The following is a 20577-nucleotide window of genomic DNA, read 5'->3' on the forward strand; positions in this document are numbered from 1 at the left end:
GAAGAGCCATGTGAGAGAAAAGCTTTCCCATCGCTGTGAGAAAGAACGAAGCAACACAGAGTCCGGTGGAGATGTGAGTGCCATGTTGGACTCAGCTCTACCTTGGCACTGGCATTAATTTGAGATTATATATATATATATAATTATATATACATATATATGCATGTATAGGTGTACATAGACATATATATATATATATGTATGTGTGTGTGTGTATTTGCTATTTGTTTTAGCACACTGTCCCATTCTCAGGTCTAGATTTGGGGCAGTTGGTCCTGGGGACAGGTTGGACAGAAGGGGCCAGAGTGCAGAAGAAGCCAGAGATAAGAGTGAGGCCCAGGCCCCCCCACGCACAGAACATGGACCAGCCATAGCCATGGCTGATGTCGTCGGGAAGTCCATACAGGTAGCGGGGGTAGCGGGAGAGCTCAAAGTTGATTCCAGCCACGCACGTGCACAGTGAAATGATGCAGAAGGTTCCTGGAGGAGAGCGGGAAGGGGAGAAGGAGGGAGGAAAAAAACAAAGAGAAGTTAGAAGAGTGATAGGCATACCACTTTCCAAGTTGCCTGAGAAGAGTTGGTGCAAGCAGTAAGGAAATACCTAAGGGAAGATGTTCGTATAGAAAGTGGCTTAGTCTAGTGGCTCCATGGGAAAGAACTGAGTGCCACCAGAACCTTGAATATTGATCTGATGCTGAACACAGCTGTGTGGAGAAACTTCAACAGGAACAGTTTTTTCATTACGAGCACTCCCTTGGGAACTAGAATGCTTCATGAAACCGTTGATTTTTCTGGAATTTTGCTTTAGACTAATACAGAGTGAATCATCATGTTTCAATATTTTGGGGGGGGGGGGAAAGCTTGAATTTTTTGTTTAATTTCAATTTTTCAGTGATGGATTTTATAGAGGAAAATATTACAAAATACTTGACATAGCCTGGCTCTGTTGAAAAGTACATTTGAAATTACTTGGGAGATTTCAAACTTTTCTTATATCAAAATCTAAAATATTTCATTATACACCCCCTTTTAAATACCACTGTCAAAATCTTAAAATCCCTTACAAAATTCAGATTCTACCCTCTGCATGACTCCAGTCCCAATCTAGATGCCCTCTGCAGTGTTGGGCAAATCTTCAAAATATCCTGTTTTCCATCTCTGCAGCAATATTTCATTTCTTCCTGAGAACACTGCGAGGATAGGCTTCGTAACTCTGTCAGTGGTAAGCGTTATGGAAAGACACACGTATCAGATGAGGCTGAACCTTAGGCCACCCAGATGAGTCTAATTTTGATCTTTGGCCTCCAGCTTCATCAAAGCTAAACTCTGAGCTCCTGAAATGTCACAGTTGCCACTCACACACCAAATAATGGATAGCTACAGACGCTACGCGCCTGTCTCAAGAGATAACTAAAGTCAACATAAAGTTGGTAGTTTATTTTTCCTCTCTAATTCCTCTCTATGTGGGCCTCTCTGAATTGCCTGGAGAGCCCTGGGCACAGAAGGCAACCCACAGGACGCGTGCTATAGTAACATGCGTGTTCAGTCCCATGTGTCGTCCCACTGTTCATGCACAGATCAGTAGCATGCTACGTGTGCTACCTGTGCAGCACGTCCTGCATCTGTTCACTAGCAGCTGCTGGTGAGGAATCTCCTACTCTTCCTGGTCCCATCCCTAAGATAGCACAATCCTCCAAAGCAGTCACAGCCAGCCTGGTTTTAGTGTCAAGCTCCTTTCCTCTGGTGCCCTTGCCTCCTTCTACTCCTTCCTGCCCCTGCTTCTGTTTCTCTTCTGTAACACTTTTCCTATTGTTTCTCTGCTGTTTTGCTCTTTTTAGTTGCAGTTGCATTAAATAAATGGATTTTACACTCCCCACTCTGAAGACACAGGTAAGATTATGTGGTGAATTCGCGTGGAGTTAGGCTCAGAAACTGGGGGCATTTGTAGGAACATATATACACCACCAAAAATGTGTGGACTTTTCACCATACCCACCTCCTTTACTTAGTAGGAACATCACACGGGTCTAGAATCTGCAGGCAAATCTCTACCATGGACCTGCTGTGAGACCACCGTCACGGCCCTCCCTCTGTTCCCTATTCTGATCACTGCTATTTGGACTGTCTTTTCTCCAGTGTGTTTTGGAGTGCCACTTGTAGATAGTCTCTGTTGTAAAGGTCAGGGAATATGGGAACTCTGGGTACCTCCCCTAATGCTATATATAGCTGCCAGATGGCCCAGGTTATTCGTAATTACTCATATTATGATAGTGCCACAGGGTACCAGTGAGGACCAGCGAGCTGCTGCAGTAGGTACTATGCCTATTTAAATAAAAACAGCCTTCTTGCCTCTCACCAGCACCCAATTAGTCTACAATCAGTGCTCTGGACTTTTGCAAAATCCTTGTGAGATCTCAGGGTCTGGAGTTGTCTTCAGAGATGTCCTACACTACTTCAAAGCCCAGAGCAGGATAAATGGGGAGGTCTCCCTCCCAGAATCCCTTACTCAAAAAATCAGGTTGGTTGATTAGAAACCACACACCCCTTTTCATGTTTTACCATGTCACTTAGGTTATCCAGTAACATGAAGGTGTCTGGCAAGAATGCAGTTGTTCCCTGTGTGACATGTCAACATGACTAGTACATTGTGGGATCGGGGAAAAGGATCCATCAGAGCCACTGTGCTCTGAACCAAGCTCCGTGGCTCATTTCAAATGGCTGTGGTTAGAAAATGACATGGAAGGCCTTTCTTAGCTAGCAAGAACATGATAATTTCAGCTCTCTCGAAATATAAGATTGTTAAGAGAGGTGGGTGGGAAAATCTGTGCGGCCAGACTGAAGCTGCATTTGCTAAGTACAAAAGGGAAGGAAATAACTTTGGATTTCAAATACTCCCTGTGCTTTCACGCTTTGTCTTGCCTGTTTTGATCACAAGCTCTTCAATGCAATGAGTGTTGCTTACCCTTTGTATTCGAACAGTGCCCAATATATTGGCACTCCACCTTGCTGGGGGTATTCTGCCCCGTAACAAATGAACAATAAAGAAGAATGAGTAACAACAATAGAGAATAAAGCAAATCACGAGCATAAGACTTCTTTAAAAAAAGGCTGCCCCCATCCTACCCCTTCACTGGAGAACGTGCTAATCCCACAATGACAAATAATGACTGCCATGCACAACATTAGAGGATGCATGGTACGGTCCTCAGCCAGGCACCCCCCTGTGCTTCTGCAGCATGTCTTGTACAGGTTTATCAGCCTCCCTAGTGCTATTCATTACAGACACAAAAAATGCCATTTTATACCACCTAGACGAATCTTTATGGCCATTATACGAGTCCTATGTGTTGTTTGTATTCAGCCAAGCAAGGAAGTTCCCACTTGTAGTTAATCTGGCCTCTCACCAGGAGGGTTACTGATGAAAACTGAGTACGATTGCTGCTAGTTTGGGTAAGACGTGGAGCTGGGATGGCAGGAGGAGGGGAGGCTGTTGCTCCTGCCCATGACACTGCCTGCACTATGGACATGGTGCTTCAGAGGCAGCAGGATTGCAGCAAGTCATGCGCATCCCCAACCCTGAGATTCTTTTTCTCCCCAGAAAATAAACTGAACCCTTATTCACTTTCCTGGGAGGTTCTTACCGTCAGTGAGGTGCCCCCTACATGTGCACAAATGCCCCAGATCCCCGGGCAGCCACAGCAATACAAACTTTAATTTCTTTGTGAAAAACACTCCCCATAACTCTGGCCCAAGAGGATGACCAGACCTGAAGGCTGGTGGTCCAGCTGTGGCACTGGCACACAGAATGTGAATGACAGGTGGTAATAAGAGCTCACCGGGGATATGCTGGTACGCAAGCTGGACGGGGGAGATAAAGACCATCTCCTTCAGCAGCTGGGGAGAGCAGAATGTGCTAAGTTCTTTGTGCTGGGATTTACACGTTATCATCCTAAGCGAAACGCTAATGAATGAGACGAGGCAACAGCGGCGTTTTTGACAAAGGAAATTCACATGTCACTGCAAAATGCTTCAGTCAGGTGAGAGATGAAATTTCATGTAAAGCTGTGTCTGTGCCACAGAAACTGCTGTCTGACATGTAGTCAAACCTCCATTCTGACTCCTTATCAGACAGCTGCCCTTCCTCTCGGGCTGGTTTTGACAGTGCCTGTCCTGCTAACGGACTGATGATCAACAGTGGTTTGAGCACCTGAGCTATTAAATACCTCATGGCTCTCATGTGCTTTTCCTTCTTATATATTACAGAAGAAGAATATTAAACATTACACCGAATGTCTCTTCCATTTAGACGGGAAGTTTGCTTAGGACAGAGATGAACTTATTTGCTATATAGGTGTATAAGATTGGGGTCCTGCCATCCTTGCTGCAGGGGCAGACATGGTCAGGAGAGGGATGGCTGGGAAAGGTAATATCATTGTTGGTCAAAGCCTAATTCGGTGTGGATTATGAGTCAGAGCATGATTATATCAAGCAGAGCCGTGGGCCTCTGCTGCTAGGAATTATTTTCTTTTTGGTAAATGTCCCTTTTCTTTCTGATCAGCCCAGCTGTATGAGAGGCTACAATGCCTCCGTTTGCAGTTTTCAAACCTCACCTCCAGGGGAGAGCAGAACTGCTTGTGAGTGAATCGATTTAAACACAAACAGGCTCAAACCATCCATACCAAATATGTTTGAATTTTGCCTCACGCTAGTGTCCCCCTGAACCATGTCAGAAGCCATGTCCTTCGCCCACAGACCTGGCTCGGCTTCCACAGCGATAACAGTCTGAGGGATTTCACAGCGTCCGTGGTGTTTTGTGAGACAAGAACTGCTGCCTTTCTTAGATATACTGCAAATGGAAGGTGAGCCTTCATGGTGCTGGTCCGCAAACAGACCCCGCTGGCAAGACCTTCATCTAAACATCCTCCCCCCTAGTATTAGGGATGAGGTGTCTGACTGTAGCCTGAAGGAGACATCACCAATTTGAAGTCAAGAGAAATCCAAAAAGCCAGTAATTAAAATGATCTGGGCACCAAGCCCACCTCTGAGACCCTCCTCTCTACAAATCATTTTTCTCATTATTTGGAAAACATTTCTTCCACGTCTGAGGGAACGATGCTCGTTCTCTCCCTTCCCCCCACACTAGGCAGAAATGACTCACGAACTAACTGTGCTGTCAGATGTACAAAGTAAACAAACCAAAGAAATCTGATTCTTCTCCCTTTCCGTTTTTTTTCAGAGATAGAAATGTCAAGTATTACTTATAAACACTAGTAGATAAAAAGAGAAACACAAAGGTATGGATTTTAAGATGTCCTCTGAAACCACACAGTTCTCAAATAAATGCGAATCTCCGCCTTTTAAAGTATTTCTAGTAGCTGCAATTGATGGCAATTTGTGGCCACTAATGTCTTTGGAAGGAGTGCTGTTTATTTAATTATCATCACTTTTTTATTATAGGGTTATGGGGAAAAAAAATCTCACAAGTGAAACAACATTATCTTTACTTTCTCTCTGCCCTACTAGCTTTTACTATTTTCAAGGTACATCAAACAAACAAATAAAATGAGGTCTGATCCTAAAGTGGAGTGTGTACCATTAGCTATTGAAATTATACCACAATCAAATGAAATTATTAAAGAATAAACTGAATTCCCTCCCAACACAGTGATGACAAAAGCCTTTTGGAGGGAGCAGCTTTGCAGTAAACTCCTTCTGTGCACGGATTAAACGCCTCAGCAGCACGCAGCTCTTGAGAACATTTTCTTGCTCTGTGCATACACGCATAGAATATAAATTATTGCTTAATTATGTACTGTTCCAGTAGAAGCAGCTTGCAGCATCACCGATAAGTTGCAGAATAGCAAGGGTTTTACTGGAAAATTGGCCTTATAAAAAAAGCTGAGATGGAAGAAGTCGTCTGACTGGGTGATGGAGATTCAGTGTGGTGTCCTTGTGAGACCATATACCCACCTGGGTTGGAACTTAATGCATTTTTATTTTATACCATGAGCCAGAGTAAACTGCAGGGTCTATAGCGGTGCTATGATATTGCATTATAGCCACTGTCAGAATGCGGTTTGCATTTGGCCTTTGGCCTCCTACCTCAAAATGTACCAGCGGCATCCACACCACACCAGAGCTGTACGCCTGCTGCGTGTTACTTCAGCAGCGGTGCTTGTCTATTGAATTGCTGCTGCACAAGCTGTAATATATTATGGCACCAGAGGACTATGTATCCTCTGTCACGACCGCAAATATTCAATGGGTACCATCCTCAGGCTCATGTAAATAAGTATAGTATATGGAACAGTATTACAGCAGTTGAGGGCTGATCTCCAGTTTGCTGTGCTGATACAACTGACAGTCAGTCTATATTGCACATTATAGCACCCTGCAGATTTGCGCATGGTGACATTTCAGCTACCATATCCCACAGTGCATGGGACTGCACTGGGAGTGGATACCCATGCTGTGCACTACGGCAGCCAGTGAGCATCAGCTATGAGCAAGCACCCTCTGAAGTTATGAGTTGGCACGTAAGGCAAAAGCAACACTACTTAGCTAAAGACACGTTGTGTTGATAAAATGGACTAGGGAGAAATAGGGGAGTTGATCAAAGCCTGAACTGAATAACCCTCTGATTACTTTAGCAATGGTGATTCCTGTGACCCACCCAAAATAACCTAGCAATAATAAAGTGACTTGACTACAGCCGTTAAGCAAACATAATGGCTCATGAACTTGCAGCCACAACAGAGGAGGTAGCAAAAATTGTGCCAGTTGTTGTAGTGGGATGTGATTCAGTATTTTACTGGGAGCAGAAGGGAAAGAAAGGAAGAGGATCTCTTAATGTCAAAATGAAGAAACAACCTAATCAAAGGTTAGTGAAATTATCCCATCCCTGTGCTGGCAAGCATCATGCTTGGCAACATGCAGAGGCTGCCAGCAGGTTTCTTTCATCCCCTGCAGTATGGACCTCCCAGGATGGCCCAGGCAGAGGCTAAAAGATTAAATGGAAAGGGGTGCTGGAAGTCTGAGCAAACTCGAGTGACTCCATCACGTCTCAGATTTGCCAGATGATGAGACACACAAGTTTAGTATCAAACTGTACCTCAGGCAGGTGCTTCCCAGCCTAGGCATTTGCCAGACCTGAAGAGAAACTTGTGGGGTCAGGTTGGGTTTCCCTTGTCATGGGACATCTCCTGTAGCATGGGGAATCTGTGCACCACATTGCATTTAGTCTTTTAGCAACCAGGTCATTCTACCTCTCTCCATGTAAGGTCTTCTTCTTCCAGTCAAAAAATTGAACCTCTCTCAGAAGGAACCTCAGAAAGAGCCTCAGAGGGTTTGTGGAATCTTTCTTTTGAAGGAAATCTTAAATTGCTGAAAAGTCTTCAGACAGATGTTCTTCAAGACAAGTGAGACTGGAGAACAGACACAGCACAAACAAATTCAGTGCAGCCATCTTCCACGTTGCCTAGTGTATGCCACTAAAAATACTCTTAGAATACTTTCAGGGCTGAAAGGGTAGAGTTACTTGCACGCCTTTTTAATCCTTTTGTTTGCTGAAGGCACTACTAAAAAAGCCATTGGGAGCTCTGGGTGATGGTGGTGGCTACCTGATTTGGGTATTTTCCCCTTCAGGTGCTGGAGAGAAACCTATCCATTCATTTTTTCAAGTGACCAAAGGACTCTTTGGTTGTACAACTTTCAGTTGTTTGTACTGAATGTGAACTGAGGATCTTTGCTGCAAAAGGCTCTGGGCCCTATTACTGTTTCCCTGAGCTGACCTGCCAGGAACACAAAAATCCTTTCTGTATGTGCTAAGTGATACAGTTATTGAGATATAATAGCCAGAAATCAAAATAAGATACAACTGTCTTGTCAACAAGGAGCACTTAGTGCAGGCCACCCCTATGAAGTTTACATCATTCACGTGAATGCATGCAAGCAACAAACTACCCTGACCCTGTAGTGCCTTAAAGGATCACATGCTGAAATATTCTTTTCTGTTGCAGAGGAAGTACCTCTGCAGCCTCTGTAGCCCACACAAGTACATTGGCATAACTCATCTCTGTATCCCCTGGAAGAGCCAGGGGGCAGAAACAAGGAAGGCTCCACTCATCTAGTTTCTGCCAGGTCCAGCTGCTTTTTCTGTGGAATTTCCAGTGGCCAGTTGGACTCTGTCCAGGCAGATTAGACCAAGCAAGCGTAGCAGTACTTTGTCCAAGGGGGATGTTGTTTTTCTAGGTTGACAACCTGAGGAGACAAGAAGGTGAATCTAAACCTTGCTTCAGCCTCTGCGTTTAACAATAAGATCTGCCACACACAGAAATTTGCTCCCCTTTCTCTCTGTAAAGAATTCTTTCTGTCTAGCAAATCATGCCAGTATTACTCTTCCTTCTGTTGCATGTGTAGTCTTCTTTCCTCTTTGATGCCAGGCATGCAAACAACTCAGCAAACTTTTTTTATATAAAAACCAACTCAATAATAAATGCCAGTTTTGTTTTCATTGTCTTCCTTTGGCCTTGATGCATCTTGCCATTGGAATTCAGAAGTCAGCAACAGATCAAAGACCTGGTGACATTATTAAGGGATAAGGAACAACCACAGAATTTTAAAATATATATAACTTGTTTTCCAGGGCTGTGGGTGGGAAAGTCTTTTGTATTTCTATCGGATCTGTCTCCCCTACTTTGCTTCTACTTTAATTCATGTTCTGTCAGCCCCCCAAAGACGTACTGACATCCCTGAGAAGCAAACTAGATTGCATGCCCTTCATAGACTACACTAGGCTTTCTGTTCTTGTAACTCTAGAAGGTACTGATGCTTCTGTCAGTACCTCCCATCCTGGTGAGGGAGAAATTACAAGTCAGTAGAGCTGACTTAAAATGAACACACACAGGAATATGAACAGGTCTTTCTGCTGAAAAGCCAGAGTGAGCTGACTCCTTAATTTACTGTACACCAAGTTCAGGGAGACCAATTTGAGTTAAGACTGAAAAACAATAAGTTTACAGGTGCAGATACACTACTTGCCCTGTCTTTTGCTCCAGACTATAAGATTTGTGCACCTCATTACGAAGCCTTTCCTCTCCTCCTAAATGCTAGTGCTCTTCTGTGATCAGGTACAAAGTTCCTGGAATTTCTTGTGTTGGTATTTTTCCCCTCAGCGTGCAAGTGCATATCTAGGAGCATCAGAAATGAGCCACAGGAAAAAAAAATCCAACACATTTGAAGGTTGACTTTGAAGTCAGCTGATAATGTTTCCATGGAGATCAAATGCTATGGAGTTGACAATGAATTCTCTTGTTGTGCCTTTCCTTCCAGGAAAAAAAACCCCACCTCTAAATAACTACACCCTGCAGTACACCTGTGTTATTGATTTGAAAAAAACATTTCTATACCCCACCCCCATTCTTTTAAGGAGGTATTAACTCTTAGGTCTGGGCTTTTCAGGGCTAGGTCTGCTGGTATTGACCTAAACAATCAGCTAAATTCCTTAGGTATTGGAAAAAAAAAGCATCTAATGAAAATAGTATTCTGTGAGAAGAAGGACATAACTCTGCTTTTGAACTTATGCTGTAGGAGAGGCAAAGATGGGTGTTATGTTTCCCCTTGAGGAGTATTATAACACGAAATTATAAAAGAGCATTTCAGTGGCCAGTGCGCAGTGACACACAGATGCCTGTACAGTGAAAGTAGGCAATCTTTCATATTTCCAGAGAGTCTTCTATTTCCTTTTCAAAATGGGTGCCAGCATTAATAAATAAATGCAAAATGTGTTCTCAGTGCACCAGTAAGCATAGAGAAGTACTAGAAGTAAAGATGTAACACGCTACCCTAGCTCTGCCTTTTAAGCATAACGTATTGTGAGCCTTGTCATGCTGTCAGCTGAGCAACTGCTTTCTAGCTTGGAAACGTTAAACAGGCCACTTTCGCATCATATTAAAACCCCAAAAGATGGCGAGGGGGGTGTATGTCTGCATGGATGATTTCCTAAATGTTTATTTTTTGAGTGAAAATAGGAAATTAGATAACATTCAAAAGGAAAGTGATGCCAATTTCTAAAGGCTGATTACTAATGATTAGTCAGTCAGGATGAAGAAGCACCTCCAGTCCTATCCACGTATGCGGACTGGACTTGTATATGTCCAGTGGACCTATATCCATATATATGCATCTGGACATGTATCCATCAGTGTCCAGGTTTTGAAATACATAAGAAAAGAAGGGCCACTCTTTAGGCCCCAGAAACATAGCCTAAAACAGGACCAAGCAACATGACCTGCAATCCCATCTGTGAGGGATACCACAAGCTGTGCAGGAGAGAGCTGTTTGAAAAGAGGGACTGACAAATCCTGCAAGCAATGAAAAAGGACATTTTTAAAAACAGGCTAACTCTTATTACCTTAATATGCATGCACTTGGCCTTGTTACATTACTGCCTGATGGACACTAAGGCAAAGCCTGCATGGCTGCTCCAAGCTCTGGGTCTCTTCACTGGTCCATAAAGACCGTCATCAGCTCCTTTGCTGCCTTCTGCAACACCCTTGTAATGTGTTTGAGGGTTTTAAACAATCAAGAGCCTTAGAGAGGTTTAAACATTTAAAACCTATTAACGCTGTACATTAACTCAAGTTCATTCCAATTCGAGGCCTTAAATCACTTTAGAGCGTAATGCAAAATTTAACCAAAAGCACAAGTAGGAACAAGAGTGTACGTGTGTGATGTGGGAGGCATGGCAGAGGGGGGACTGACCTTGTCATGCTGAGGCTTGTTTCAAAGACTTTCATAACCAATTTATGGCATCCTTTGATACAAATCAGCCTTTGTCTCCATCTGGAGGTCAATCCACATAAATAAGTTCTTACAGTGGTCTGCAAGGAGTTTTGCTGAATTCTCAAGTTCCTCTGCAGTCATCACTAATTTAGTATCTCCCGCAGGATTAAAACATGATCGGCATCTCATTTTTTCCAGTGATCCAACTTTTTTTGAATTATAAATACTTTTCAAACTGGCAAAAGGTATTATGCCTTTGTGAAAACTGTATTTATGCCAAGCTTCACAGCTCAGATTACAGCCACTTATTGTAGACCTCTGTTTTTGTAAAGATCACATGCTGTTGCTTAAGATCCGTATGCATACATTTGTGCACACACATGTGCATTTGCACTTGCCTTTCCACACGGAAAAAAAGATTTTATGTAAACTTTCTAATGCTATTGCTTTTGGGAAAGAAGCACAAGAAAATGGATTTTCAAAGCATAATGTTGTGGAAAAGAAAAAAAAATAAATATGATCACAGAAAATATCTTCCATCTTCAGTGTTGTCATCGATCATGTCACCACAAGTGAACATCCTGAAGAAAGGGTAGAGACCTTGATTATCAGCGAGAAATAGAAATCCTAGGTGCCCTGTGAGACCCACCATATTTCCAGATGAACTCCGAAGAATGTCTTTTACTTTCTCTTTTTGTTTATCTTTGTCTTTGCCTCCTCTTGGCAGCTGCTATGAAGATACTTCGTAACTGCCTAGGAGATGCCAATCACAGAGCTTTGCCTTACACTTGCTGTATTAAATTGCTCCATTTTTGTTTCTTAAATTATTCAGCAGCGGAATGATTATTTTGAGATGGCAGGACCACAGTTGTGTAGAATAAACACTCTTATTTTGTACCACTATGTGCTATTTTCAAAGTACAGTGAGTTAAATTTGGGACTCAAATGACTCAACAGCTGGTAACGATCCGTGGCTGCAAATACACAGATGCCTCAGTTGTCATCTACTAACATATGCGCAGCACAGGCGAAGGAAGCACAGCACACAGGCTTGGGGATTTTGAAGACAAGACTCTCCGTGGAGGCGGGGAGTGAAAGAGGACACAGACGTGTGCAGCGCATCTGTACCAACAACTGTGCTGCACGGGCTCCCAAGCCCTGTTTTGAAGTCCCACTTTCTGATGGGGTTTGCATCCCTCAGTATCAGCCTGGTCGTCAGCTCCCGGACACAGCGAGTAGTGCTCCGGCAGCTGCCGGGCTCTAGCAGGCACTGGCACGAAGCCCTCAGCGTGTCGTTGTCCCCCTGGCGCCTTGCGACAGACCTGCGTGAGACGTGGCATGGCTGGGGCAAGAGAAGGTGACCCGGTGTAAATGGTCAGTCCATCCTCTGGCTGCGGGGCTAATAAAGCAGTCTGTTGACTTACCCCTGGACTGAGGGAAGGAATATTTTGGAAATATTTCTGAGAAGGGAGGAGGATGGAAAAGATTTATAAAAGGTTGTTTCTCCCTGGATTAGAATACAAAAGCAGAATTCACTCATACATTCCTAAGTGAATTGTTCTTTATTTCTCTAATAAACATCCTTTCTTGTATATCTGAAATAAAGCGTTAAATTGTGCCAGCACACCTGCATAACTTTATTTTTTCTTCCCTCTCGCACATCTTTCCTGCCTGCTTATCTCTGCCGCAGCAGCCAGCACTGGAAAGAACAGGTGTTCACCTCTGCTCTGGGAAAAGGTTTGAAGCTTTTGTAACCCTGACCTAAGTCCTGTGAGTATGGATGGGCTGCAAAGAGCAATGTCTCTGCAGCGCTCTTAGGTGGGTCAGAAGAAATCCAAATCAGCGGCAGAAGTGGAGCTGGCAAATGGTGCTTGAATCCCCCAGATTGGCAGATCATCATTCGAGAGGAGGGAGGAAGAGAGGATGAAAGAAATTCACGTCATTTCTGAAAGCAAATGCTAAGACAGAAAATCAGAGAGGAAAAACTCCATAGCACTGCTGTATGTGTACAGCAAGACTTTCAGGCCTTTCAGTGCCAGTAAAAAAGGGAATTTCAGGCTCCCAAGCAAAGCCCCAAGCCCAGTATTTCATGCAAAAATGTCACTAGGCAAAGACAAGAAATGAGCTGCTATGTGAGACTACAGATCATTTTATTACAGATCTGCATGGTGAAGCTAAATCACATGAATAAGGGCATTTAGCAGCTGGAATAATTTCCAAATAGACTAATTAGACACTGAATTATTAATGGTAAAATTTATAATTGGCTCAAAGCAAGGTTACAGCAAGAAACACACTTGACTTTGCAAAGAATAATGAATATTTGCAAGGCTAGTAAAATTATATGCTTCTCTAAGGAAACTGTTAGCAAATGGGGAAAAAACCCTAAAGTGATCCTAAAGTGCATGTCACAAGACAAAACTGGCAGAGACCAGATAAGAGTGAAGAGAACAGGTAAAACAGTAAACAAATGCAGAGATGATTTATTGCATTTATTTGCAGTAAATTTGGAACAAAATAAGACAATGCAGAAGTTTCTCCCTGAAGGGCTGCCTTGTTAGGCATGCAGTAAAACCCCTAACTATTTCAGTGAAATGTGTTCTCAGTACAAATTACAGACTTACAAAAGGAAAATACATGAACATGCAGCTGAAGGACAGAGCTCTGATAAGGATGATAAAATGTCATTCTTTGTGGGTCCTTTAATACATTTACAAAGGCAAGTGATGTAGCTTTGGCCAGGGATGTAATTTGGCCAGGGATAATTTTGTGCTGAAGCAAGTACCAGAACAAGATATTGGAAGTGCCATTTTATATTTCCAGCTGGGATAAGGGACAGCAGTTCAGCAGGGAGGTGCACCAGGAAGGGAAGGGGAGGATGCAGCCACTGTCAAAACACTGGAGCGTGCCACCATGGGGCATCCCTGCCACTCCACTTTCCCTGTGGTAGGCGCTGATAAGGAGGAAAAGGGGTTTGGAGCATTTAGGTATAAAGTCAGCCCTGCCCTTAAAACTAGAAATAAAGCAAGCCACGTGATGTTTCAAAACAGCTGACTGAAATGAAATCAGAGCTGAACTGGGAAAACAACAGGCTATCAGGGATTTTCTTTAAAAGCTGATTTTGTAAAGCAAGTACAATAACAGAAGGTGTGGTGAGGTTGGGTTTGCGTGGTTGTGGAAGGACAATCAACCTAGCAGAATCTGAGATGCTGAAACAAGAAAATCCTATGAATGAATGCGCTGGAGAGCAGGTGGAAAAACCAATAGTTACATGGATATATAGCTTGTCTGCTTATCAAGATGATACAGGAAAGATTCTTAAACAACTTGATGAAAGGAGGGATTCCTGAAGATACAGGAATTTGCCTTGGTAGAGTTGCCAGTGTGCCAATTCATAGCATCCCAACTCTTTGGAGCTGGAAGTAAAACTGCAATTTGACCTTGACCTGGCAATAATATTAGCTACTGTTGAGGGAGTAAAGACACCAACCAAATGAATTGACAGGTTTGCCATGATAATAAAATCAATCAAGTTAAGGGTTTGAATACATTCAAAAGAACTTCTCAAAGCCAGAAAATGTGAGCACTACTTCCTGGGAACTGATGAGGAGGTCATGTCTAGACTTCAAAAAGCAAAGGCATGGTTTTGGCACAAGTAAATATACTTTGGTCGAAACACAACGTATAAAATGCCCCACATGCATTTTCTCAGGTAGATGTTTAACTGAATTCCTTTTAGACAACTACTAGGTACTTGATGAGCACGAAAGTATCAAGTTTGCCACAGGACTCTGACATTTGGAAGTAGTGTTGCAGATGCTTCTAAGGTTCCAGAAATTATTATAAAATTACAAAATTACTGGACAACGTGCCCAGTATGGAGCTTTTACTAGTGCACAGATTTTCAATAATTGGCATGTAGAGAAAACGCAAAAAGCTACAAGAGGATGTGCTTGGAGTCATGTATAATTTTAGTATGACCGACTTCTGTAATAGGATTCAACAGTCTCAAATAAGATGCATGAAATGAACTAGTCTTAGCGAAACTTAAGAGCACAATTCCAAATGGAGAAACTCTCTAAAAGAGAAACCCTCCCACCTTGCAGGATAAAATCATACTGACAATACTGAAATGAAACTACAACAGATAGTGCAACTCTGGGTACAGGAGACTATGCAATAGTATCATCATGCAAAATGAGGTCAAAAATACTAAACATAATTTACAGTATCCATCTGGCTCTGTACAAGATGAGAGAGTGAGAAAAAATCCTACTGTAGTCAGGCAAATGCTGTCGTTCGAGACAAGGAATCCAAGTGCAAATTCTACAATAAATACAGAAAATTAGGCAAAAGAACTTTGGAAGTCATAAGAGACCTGTGATTGCTATTGATACAGATACTTTTGGACTAAACAGGAAAGATGAATTACTAATAATTTTTAACTTGTTACAAAATATGCTGAATAACAGTGTAAAATCTACACTCTAAATCACAGTTTACATGTCCTGGATTCCAGATGAGCTAATACCAGATAATGGCCTGCATTTCACAAATTACTTATTTCAGCAATTTGCTTGAGAAATTAGATCAAGCACACTAAAGCAAGTCCTTATTAGGCACTGCCACATGGGCTAACAAGAGGATTGTTCGGTAAATATAATAAAGAACCAGAGGTCCAAGGAAACCACGTCTGGTCTTGTTAGATTATCACAGCACACTTCTCAGTGCTCCACTGAGATTTCCTGTTCAAAGAATTATGGGCAATAAGGGACAAAACCCATAGATATGGTAAGCCAGGAATGTTTAAGCATTACAGAAGAGCTATTTGTCCAGAAATTAAAACAGAGCAAATGCTACAAACATAGCCAAGACAAGCGGTGTTGCAAATGGAGGGGAAAGTTAGATTTTGGGCTGATTATATAGCTACCAGTTTAACACAGTCTCCTCTCATCTGCAATGAGGTCAGAAGTCATAAGCCTCCCAACGCATTTTTGCCATTATTGGACCAGAGAAAAAGTTAGGCAAAACTAGGAGGCACTCTGGGTCCCTGCATTTTGAGGACCAATAGGGTATGTTGATAGCATTTACGTCATAACAAAAGTAACAGCTTTGTATTCAAACACCGTCCAGCAATAAAAATGTTCAAATTAAAAGATTCATTGGCTGTAGAAGGCATGACCATGTAACATATGACACAGTCTGAAAACATTGATAGCTACTGACTTTTAGATTAGATGGCTCTAGTTACGTATTTTATTAACTGACTGCTTCAGTTTGTAGATGTTACTTCATGGACATTTGCTGTTAAAAGAAATCAGGAAAGGTATAACAGTTGCCACTGACTTGTGCACAACAAGAAAGAGAGTAACCTTTTGTAATCCTGCTCCACCTGTCTATGCTGGAGCAGACTATAGGTTTGATCTCCTCCCAACACATCTTTATTAAAAATATCACACATCTTGACAGAATTTGGCAGATAAAATAATCTGGTGCCTCTCATTTCAATTAGTTTCAGGTTCCAACTGCTGGATCTTGTTATTATTTTGTCTATGCAGTCAAAGAGCATGCTACTATCAGATGGCTTCTCCGTGCATAGGTACTTCCACCCTGTGTTCAAGTCAATTATAAACCTTCTGTTAAACAGTTTCAAGCAATTTGCTTTTTGTGGCATGCTGTGTGTTTTTCTTGTTTTTTCAGACCTTGAATCATTCTTGTAGCTCTTCTGCAAACCTCTCCCAATCTTTCCACATCCTTCTTTAGTATGGACACCAGATTAGGATGTCTGGAAATAGTTTTGCTTTGCCCAGAGATAACCCCACCTCATGCTCTTATTGCACATTCCCATCAAAACTGGCACATTTAGCAGCTGCATTGCACTGAGAGCTCCTGTGCAGCTGGATGATCCCAGCAACCATGATCCCAGAGACCTTTTCAGAGCTGCTGCTTTCTGAGAGGCAGCCTCTTGTTCTGCGAGGATGACTGACACTTTTTGTTCCCAGTTGCATGACCTTGGATCTGTCTCCACTGAAACGCGTATTGATTGAGCATACCAAAAGATGGCTTTGTAAGCTATGAGTGAGCCATCCCATTATGTATGGTTACACTGAGTCTTGTTTCACCTGAAAACTTTTATCAGCCATCTTTCAAATAACTGACAAACAAATAACATTAAACCAATGAGTAATCTCTGCAGCTGCACTAGAAACTCTCCCATATATAGTGATAATTTCCAATTAGTAATCAAGACTTAGCTAGTTTCTAATAATTTTTAGTTTTCTCTATTTATTTAGTGTAGTCCTAATGTTTTAATCTGAATGTCATGCTGTAGTAAGTTAAATACCACACAGATATCTGAGCATATTAGAGCAAAATAGCCCCCCATGCAAAATAAGCTTTTAATTACATAAGAAATACCAAGCTAATTTGGCAGACCCATTACCCATAAAGTATTGACACCCACAACAAACCATTTACAGACATCCACACATAGACCAGTGTGTGCTTGCACAAGGTATTAGCAGACTTTAAATGTGTTTGTGGGCATCAAGAGAGCTAATGTCTATGTCACCAGCACCAACAGCACTGGAACATAAATACTTGTTACTCGAGCACTTAACTCCTCTTCAGGGACTACATAAGCTTTCCTGTATTTCACACACTTAGCTGTGTCACACCCCAGTACAGATGAACAGGCGACCAAATGCATTGAAGTGATGATCTGCCTGGGGGGCAAAAACGCCGCCAAACAAAAAAGACCAGCAGAGAAAAGAAGAGAGAACAGAAGCAGTGCTGTTCACTTTGAGACGTTCACCCAGCGCTGTGTTTGGGACTTGACTCTCACACCCTTCATTTCAAGTAGCTGTGTGCCATGAAACCTGCTGATGGCAGAAAGCTGGATGGCATCTGTAGTAAGAAAGGCTGGAACATTACATGGGAAATGTTGGATGACCTTGAGGGCTGGTGTAGTAGAAATGGGAAGAAACTCAAAAGCACAGAGTGCCAGGGCATGTACCTGGGGAGTAATAAACAGAACCTCTGCTGTAAATTGGGAGATCATCAGTAGGAAATTACAAAGGAGGAGAAAGGCCTGGATGTATTATCCGGCTGAAGGATGACTGTGGGTCTCCGTTGTGAAGCAGCATGAAAAAGGCAAATACAACCACAAAATACTTCAGGCAAGGGATTTCCAGCAGAGAAAGGGGACTGTCACGTCATTTATACAAGGCATTGATCAGACCTTGTTTGGGAATGGTCCTTCTCATCCGTATTTGAGAAAGGCAAGTACAAACAAGATCAGGTGGCAGAAAGGGCGGCTGGATTGATAACTGGTCTTACAGAGAAAAGTCTACAAGAAATAGCATGTGTAGAGTGAGAAAAGGAAAACAGATACCATTGCTCTTCATAGGTACATCAGAGAAAGAAAAGACACATAAACTAAAGGTTACATTTGACTCAAGAACAACTGACAGGGAATAAATATAGGTTAAAACTTTGAGCAGTTTCTAGTTATCAAAGCATCCCACTATGAAATAGGATAGTGGTGGGAAAAACATCTGCATAATCGTCAGATTTTTATTACTAAGTTTATTAAGCTTATTAAGTTTAAGGGTGACAGTGTTATTTGCAACAATAGAGCACTGGACTAAACAACTCAGAAGGCCATTTCCAGTCCTGTGACTTACGGACACTGTTTTGTGATAGAAGTAACATGTAACTACAGTCGGGTTATCTTTGATGTACACCAGAAGGAGCTCGGAATGAAACCAAGCCCAGATCACCTAAAACAACTCTGAAAATATGATTGCAGTGACTTAGAAAAGGAGGAACATGTGGAAAGAGGGAACATGAAAACAACAAGGAAAACATACTTCAAACACCAACATCCTTACCTCCCATGAGGAAGAGAAGCCCTGCCACATACTGCATAAGGCCTCGATCCCAACAGCACCCCAGCACCCCGATAATCCATCCAAAGAGGATGATGGCCACAGCCATGCCCATGAAGCCAGCTGTCATCCTGCGCAGATCTGCAGTGGGGAAGACAGAAAAACAACATGCGTGTGAACAGTAATAAACTAGTATCCTCAGAGGTTCATAACAGTCTTAATCCAAAATGCTACTGATCTGCAAGGTCTTCAGTGTGTTTTGGCATGGGATGATTTGAGTACGGATGGTTCAGAGGGAGGACAACCCATAAATTAAGATACTAGCTTGGGCTGGGGAGAGCGAGCAGGTGACCATTTCACCACACAATGAAGCTCAGTGCAGGTGCACTCAAGTGACTTGTGACAATTTGCTCAGGAATTAGAAGTTGTGAAATGGCCTCAGTGCAATGCTGTGCCTAATAGCTCTAGTCTGAGTACTAGCACAATGTCTGTTTAAATCCTGCCTTCTCCTCTCCATCCATTACTCCACTCCATCCAATGGATGTACCTGCTCAAACTGATATGCAAAGTGGTCTATATGCTTTGCTCCAGCGCAGACATGACAGGGGATTCACCTCGGTTCTGACCCCCTGTGCGATCTTGGGCAAGTCACTGAGCCCCTCTGGGCCGTGGCTTCCCATGTGTAAGTTGGGCCACAGTGCCTTGCTGTCCAGTGGTGGTGTGTGTGAAACTCGGTACCTCCAGGATGGTGAGGCACGCAGATATTCTGGTGTCAAAGATAATAAATGCACTGCAGATACACGGCTGGGGCATAGGACACTTTAGTGCCCTCTCTTGTATCTAGATGGTGACCTTGTCAGATGATTTTTGGCAAGGACGTTTTTGAGTGCTCCAGAGAGCACTGAGAGTAAGGGGAGGGCAGGGGGCTGGAGTGAAGCACTTTGTGCTCTGCAAGTGGGGACTGAGTACTGCATCTGATATGGGTGCATAGGGTTGACCTGTATTTATTTCATAAATAAAGGAAAAAGATCCCCAAGACCTACTGTAAGGAACCCTTAAATTAAGACCTGACTATATCGCGTATTTGCCTTCTGCAAAAAGGATGGGACTACTGGGATCCCTCCTCTTGCATGTGCTGGGGAAAAAAATCTTCACAGCTGTTTTTGATGCGAAATCTGGGCAGCGAGACCACCTGGTAACCAAAATAGCAAGGACTATGAGAGCTAAAGAGCATCTTTACACCCTCAAATAAATGAACAGATGGGGGCATCTTCACTTAACATTTGATTGTTCCCTGTCCCCCCTCATGCACGCGTAGAAAGTTTAAGCACTGATATGTCAAGAGTATATGTGCAGGGAAAATTCCAGCCAAGTCAGCTCTCCAAACATTTGTTTCCTTCTTGAAACAATTTTTTTTTTTTTTTAATAGCAATGATTTCACTTTCTTTCAAGAAACAGAATGCTTATCACAGGGGGAGGAAGATTTGAAAACTGTGAATCATCCACCAGTCTCTGTGGCAGCTTTTCTCCTTGGCTGGCCTTTGACTGTTTCTCAGTTTCTGTTATTTTTTACCCTTTTCCCACAGTGGATCAAAAGGACCACCGATACCATCAGTGCAGATTCAGTGAAATTTGTGAACAGTGATAAATTAGCATCATCAGAGATTTATAAAACTCCTTATCCAAAATGCTAAGTGTCCACAAGGTCTATAGGTGTGTTGGGACAGAATGATTTGATTCAGTGGAAGGCAGTTTACTCAGGGTTGTGTTCATTATAGCAATTCTTATGCGAGATCGAGTTGTAGAACGCAACCCCTCCCTTGAAACTATAACCGGTTCCTGTTGATTGTCACTGTTTTTTGCACGAGTCCTTCTGACAACATAAAGATTACCAGGCCTTCAGCCC

General features: G+C 42.6%; 1 protein-coding gene across 1 annotated transcript in view; it reads right to left on the reverse strand.

Annotated features, from left to right (window-relative positions):
- Positions 1-229: 229 nt before the first annotated feature.
- Positions 230-20577, reverse strand: part of TMEM178B (transmembrane protein 178B) — a 223372-nt gene continuing 203024 nt past the window's right edge. The window contains exons 3-4 of the mRNA XM_050915058.1: positions 18675-18812; positions 230-480 (exon numbers count right to left, since the gene is read on the reverse strand). Coding sequence (XP_050771015.1) covers positions 230-480; positions 18675-18812 — 389 coding nt within the window. The remainder of the gene's footprint in view (positions 481-18674; positions 18813-20577) is intronic.

This window comes from Gymnogyps californianus, chromosome 1, assembly GCF_018139145.2.
Source record: "Gymnogyps californianus isolate 813 chromosome 1, ASM1813914v2, whole genome shotgun sequence".
Lineage (NCBI taxonomy): Eukaryota > Metazoa > Chordata > Aves > Accipitriformes > Cathartidae > Gymnogyps > Gymnogyps californianus.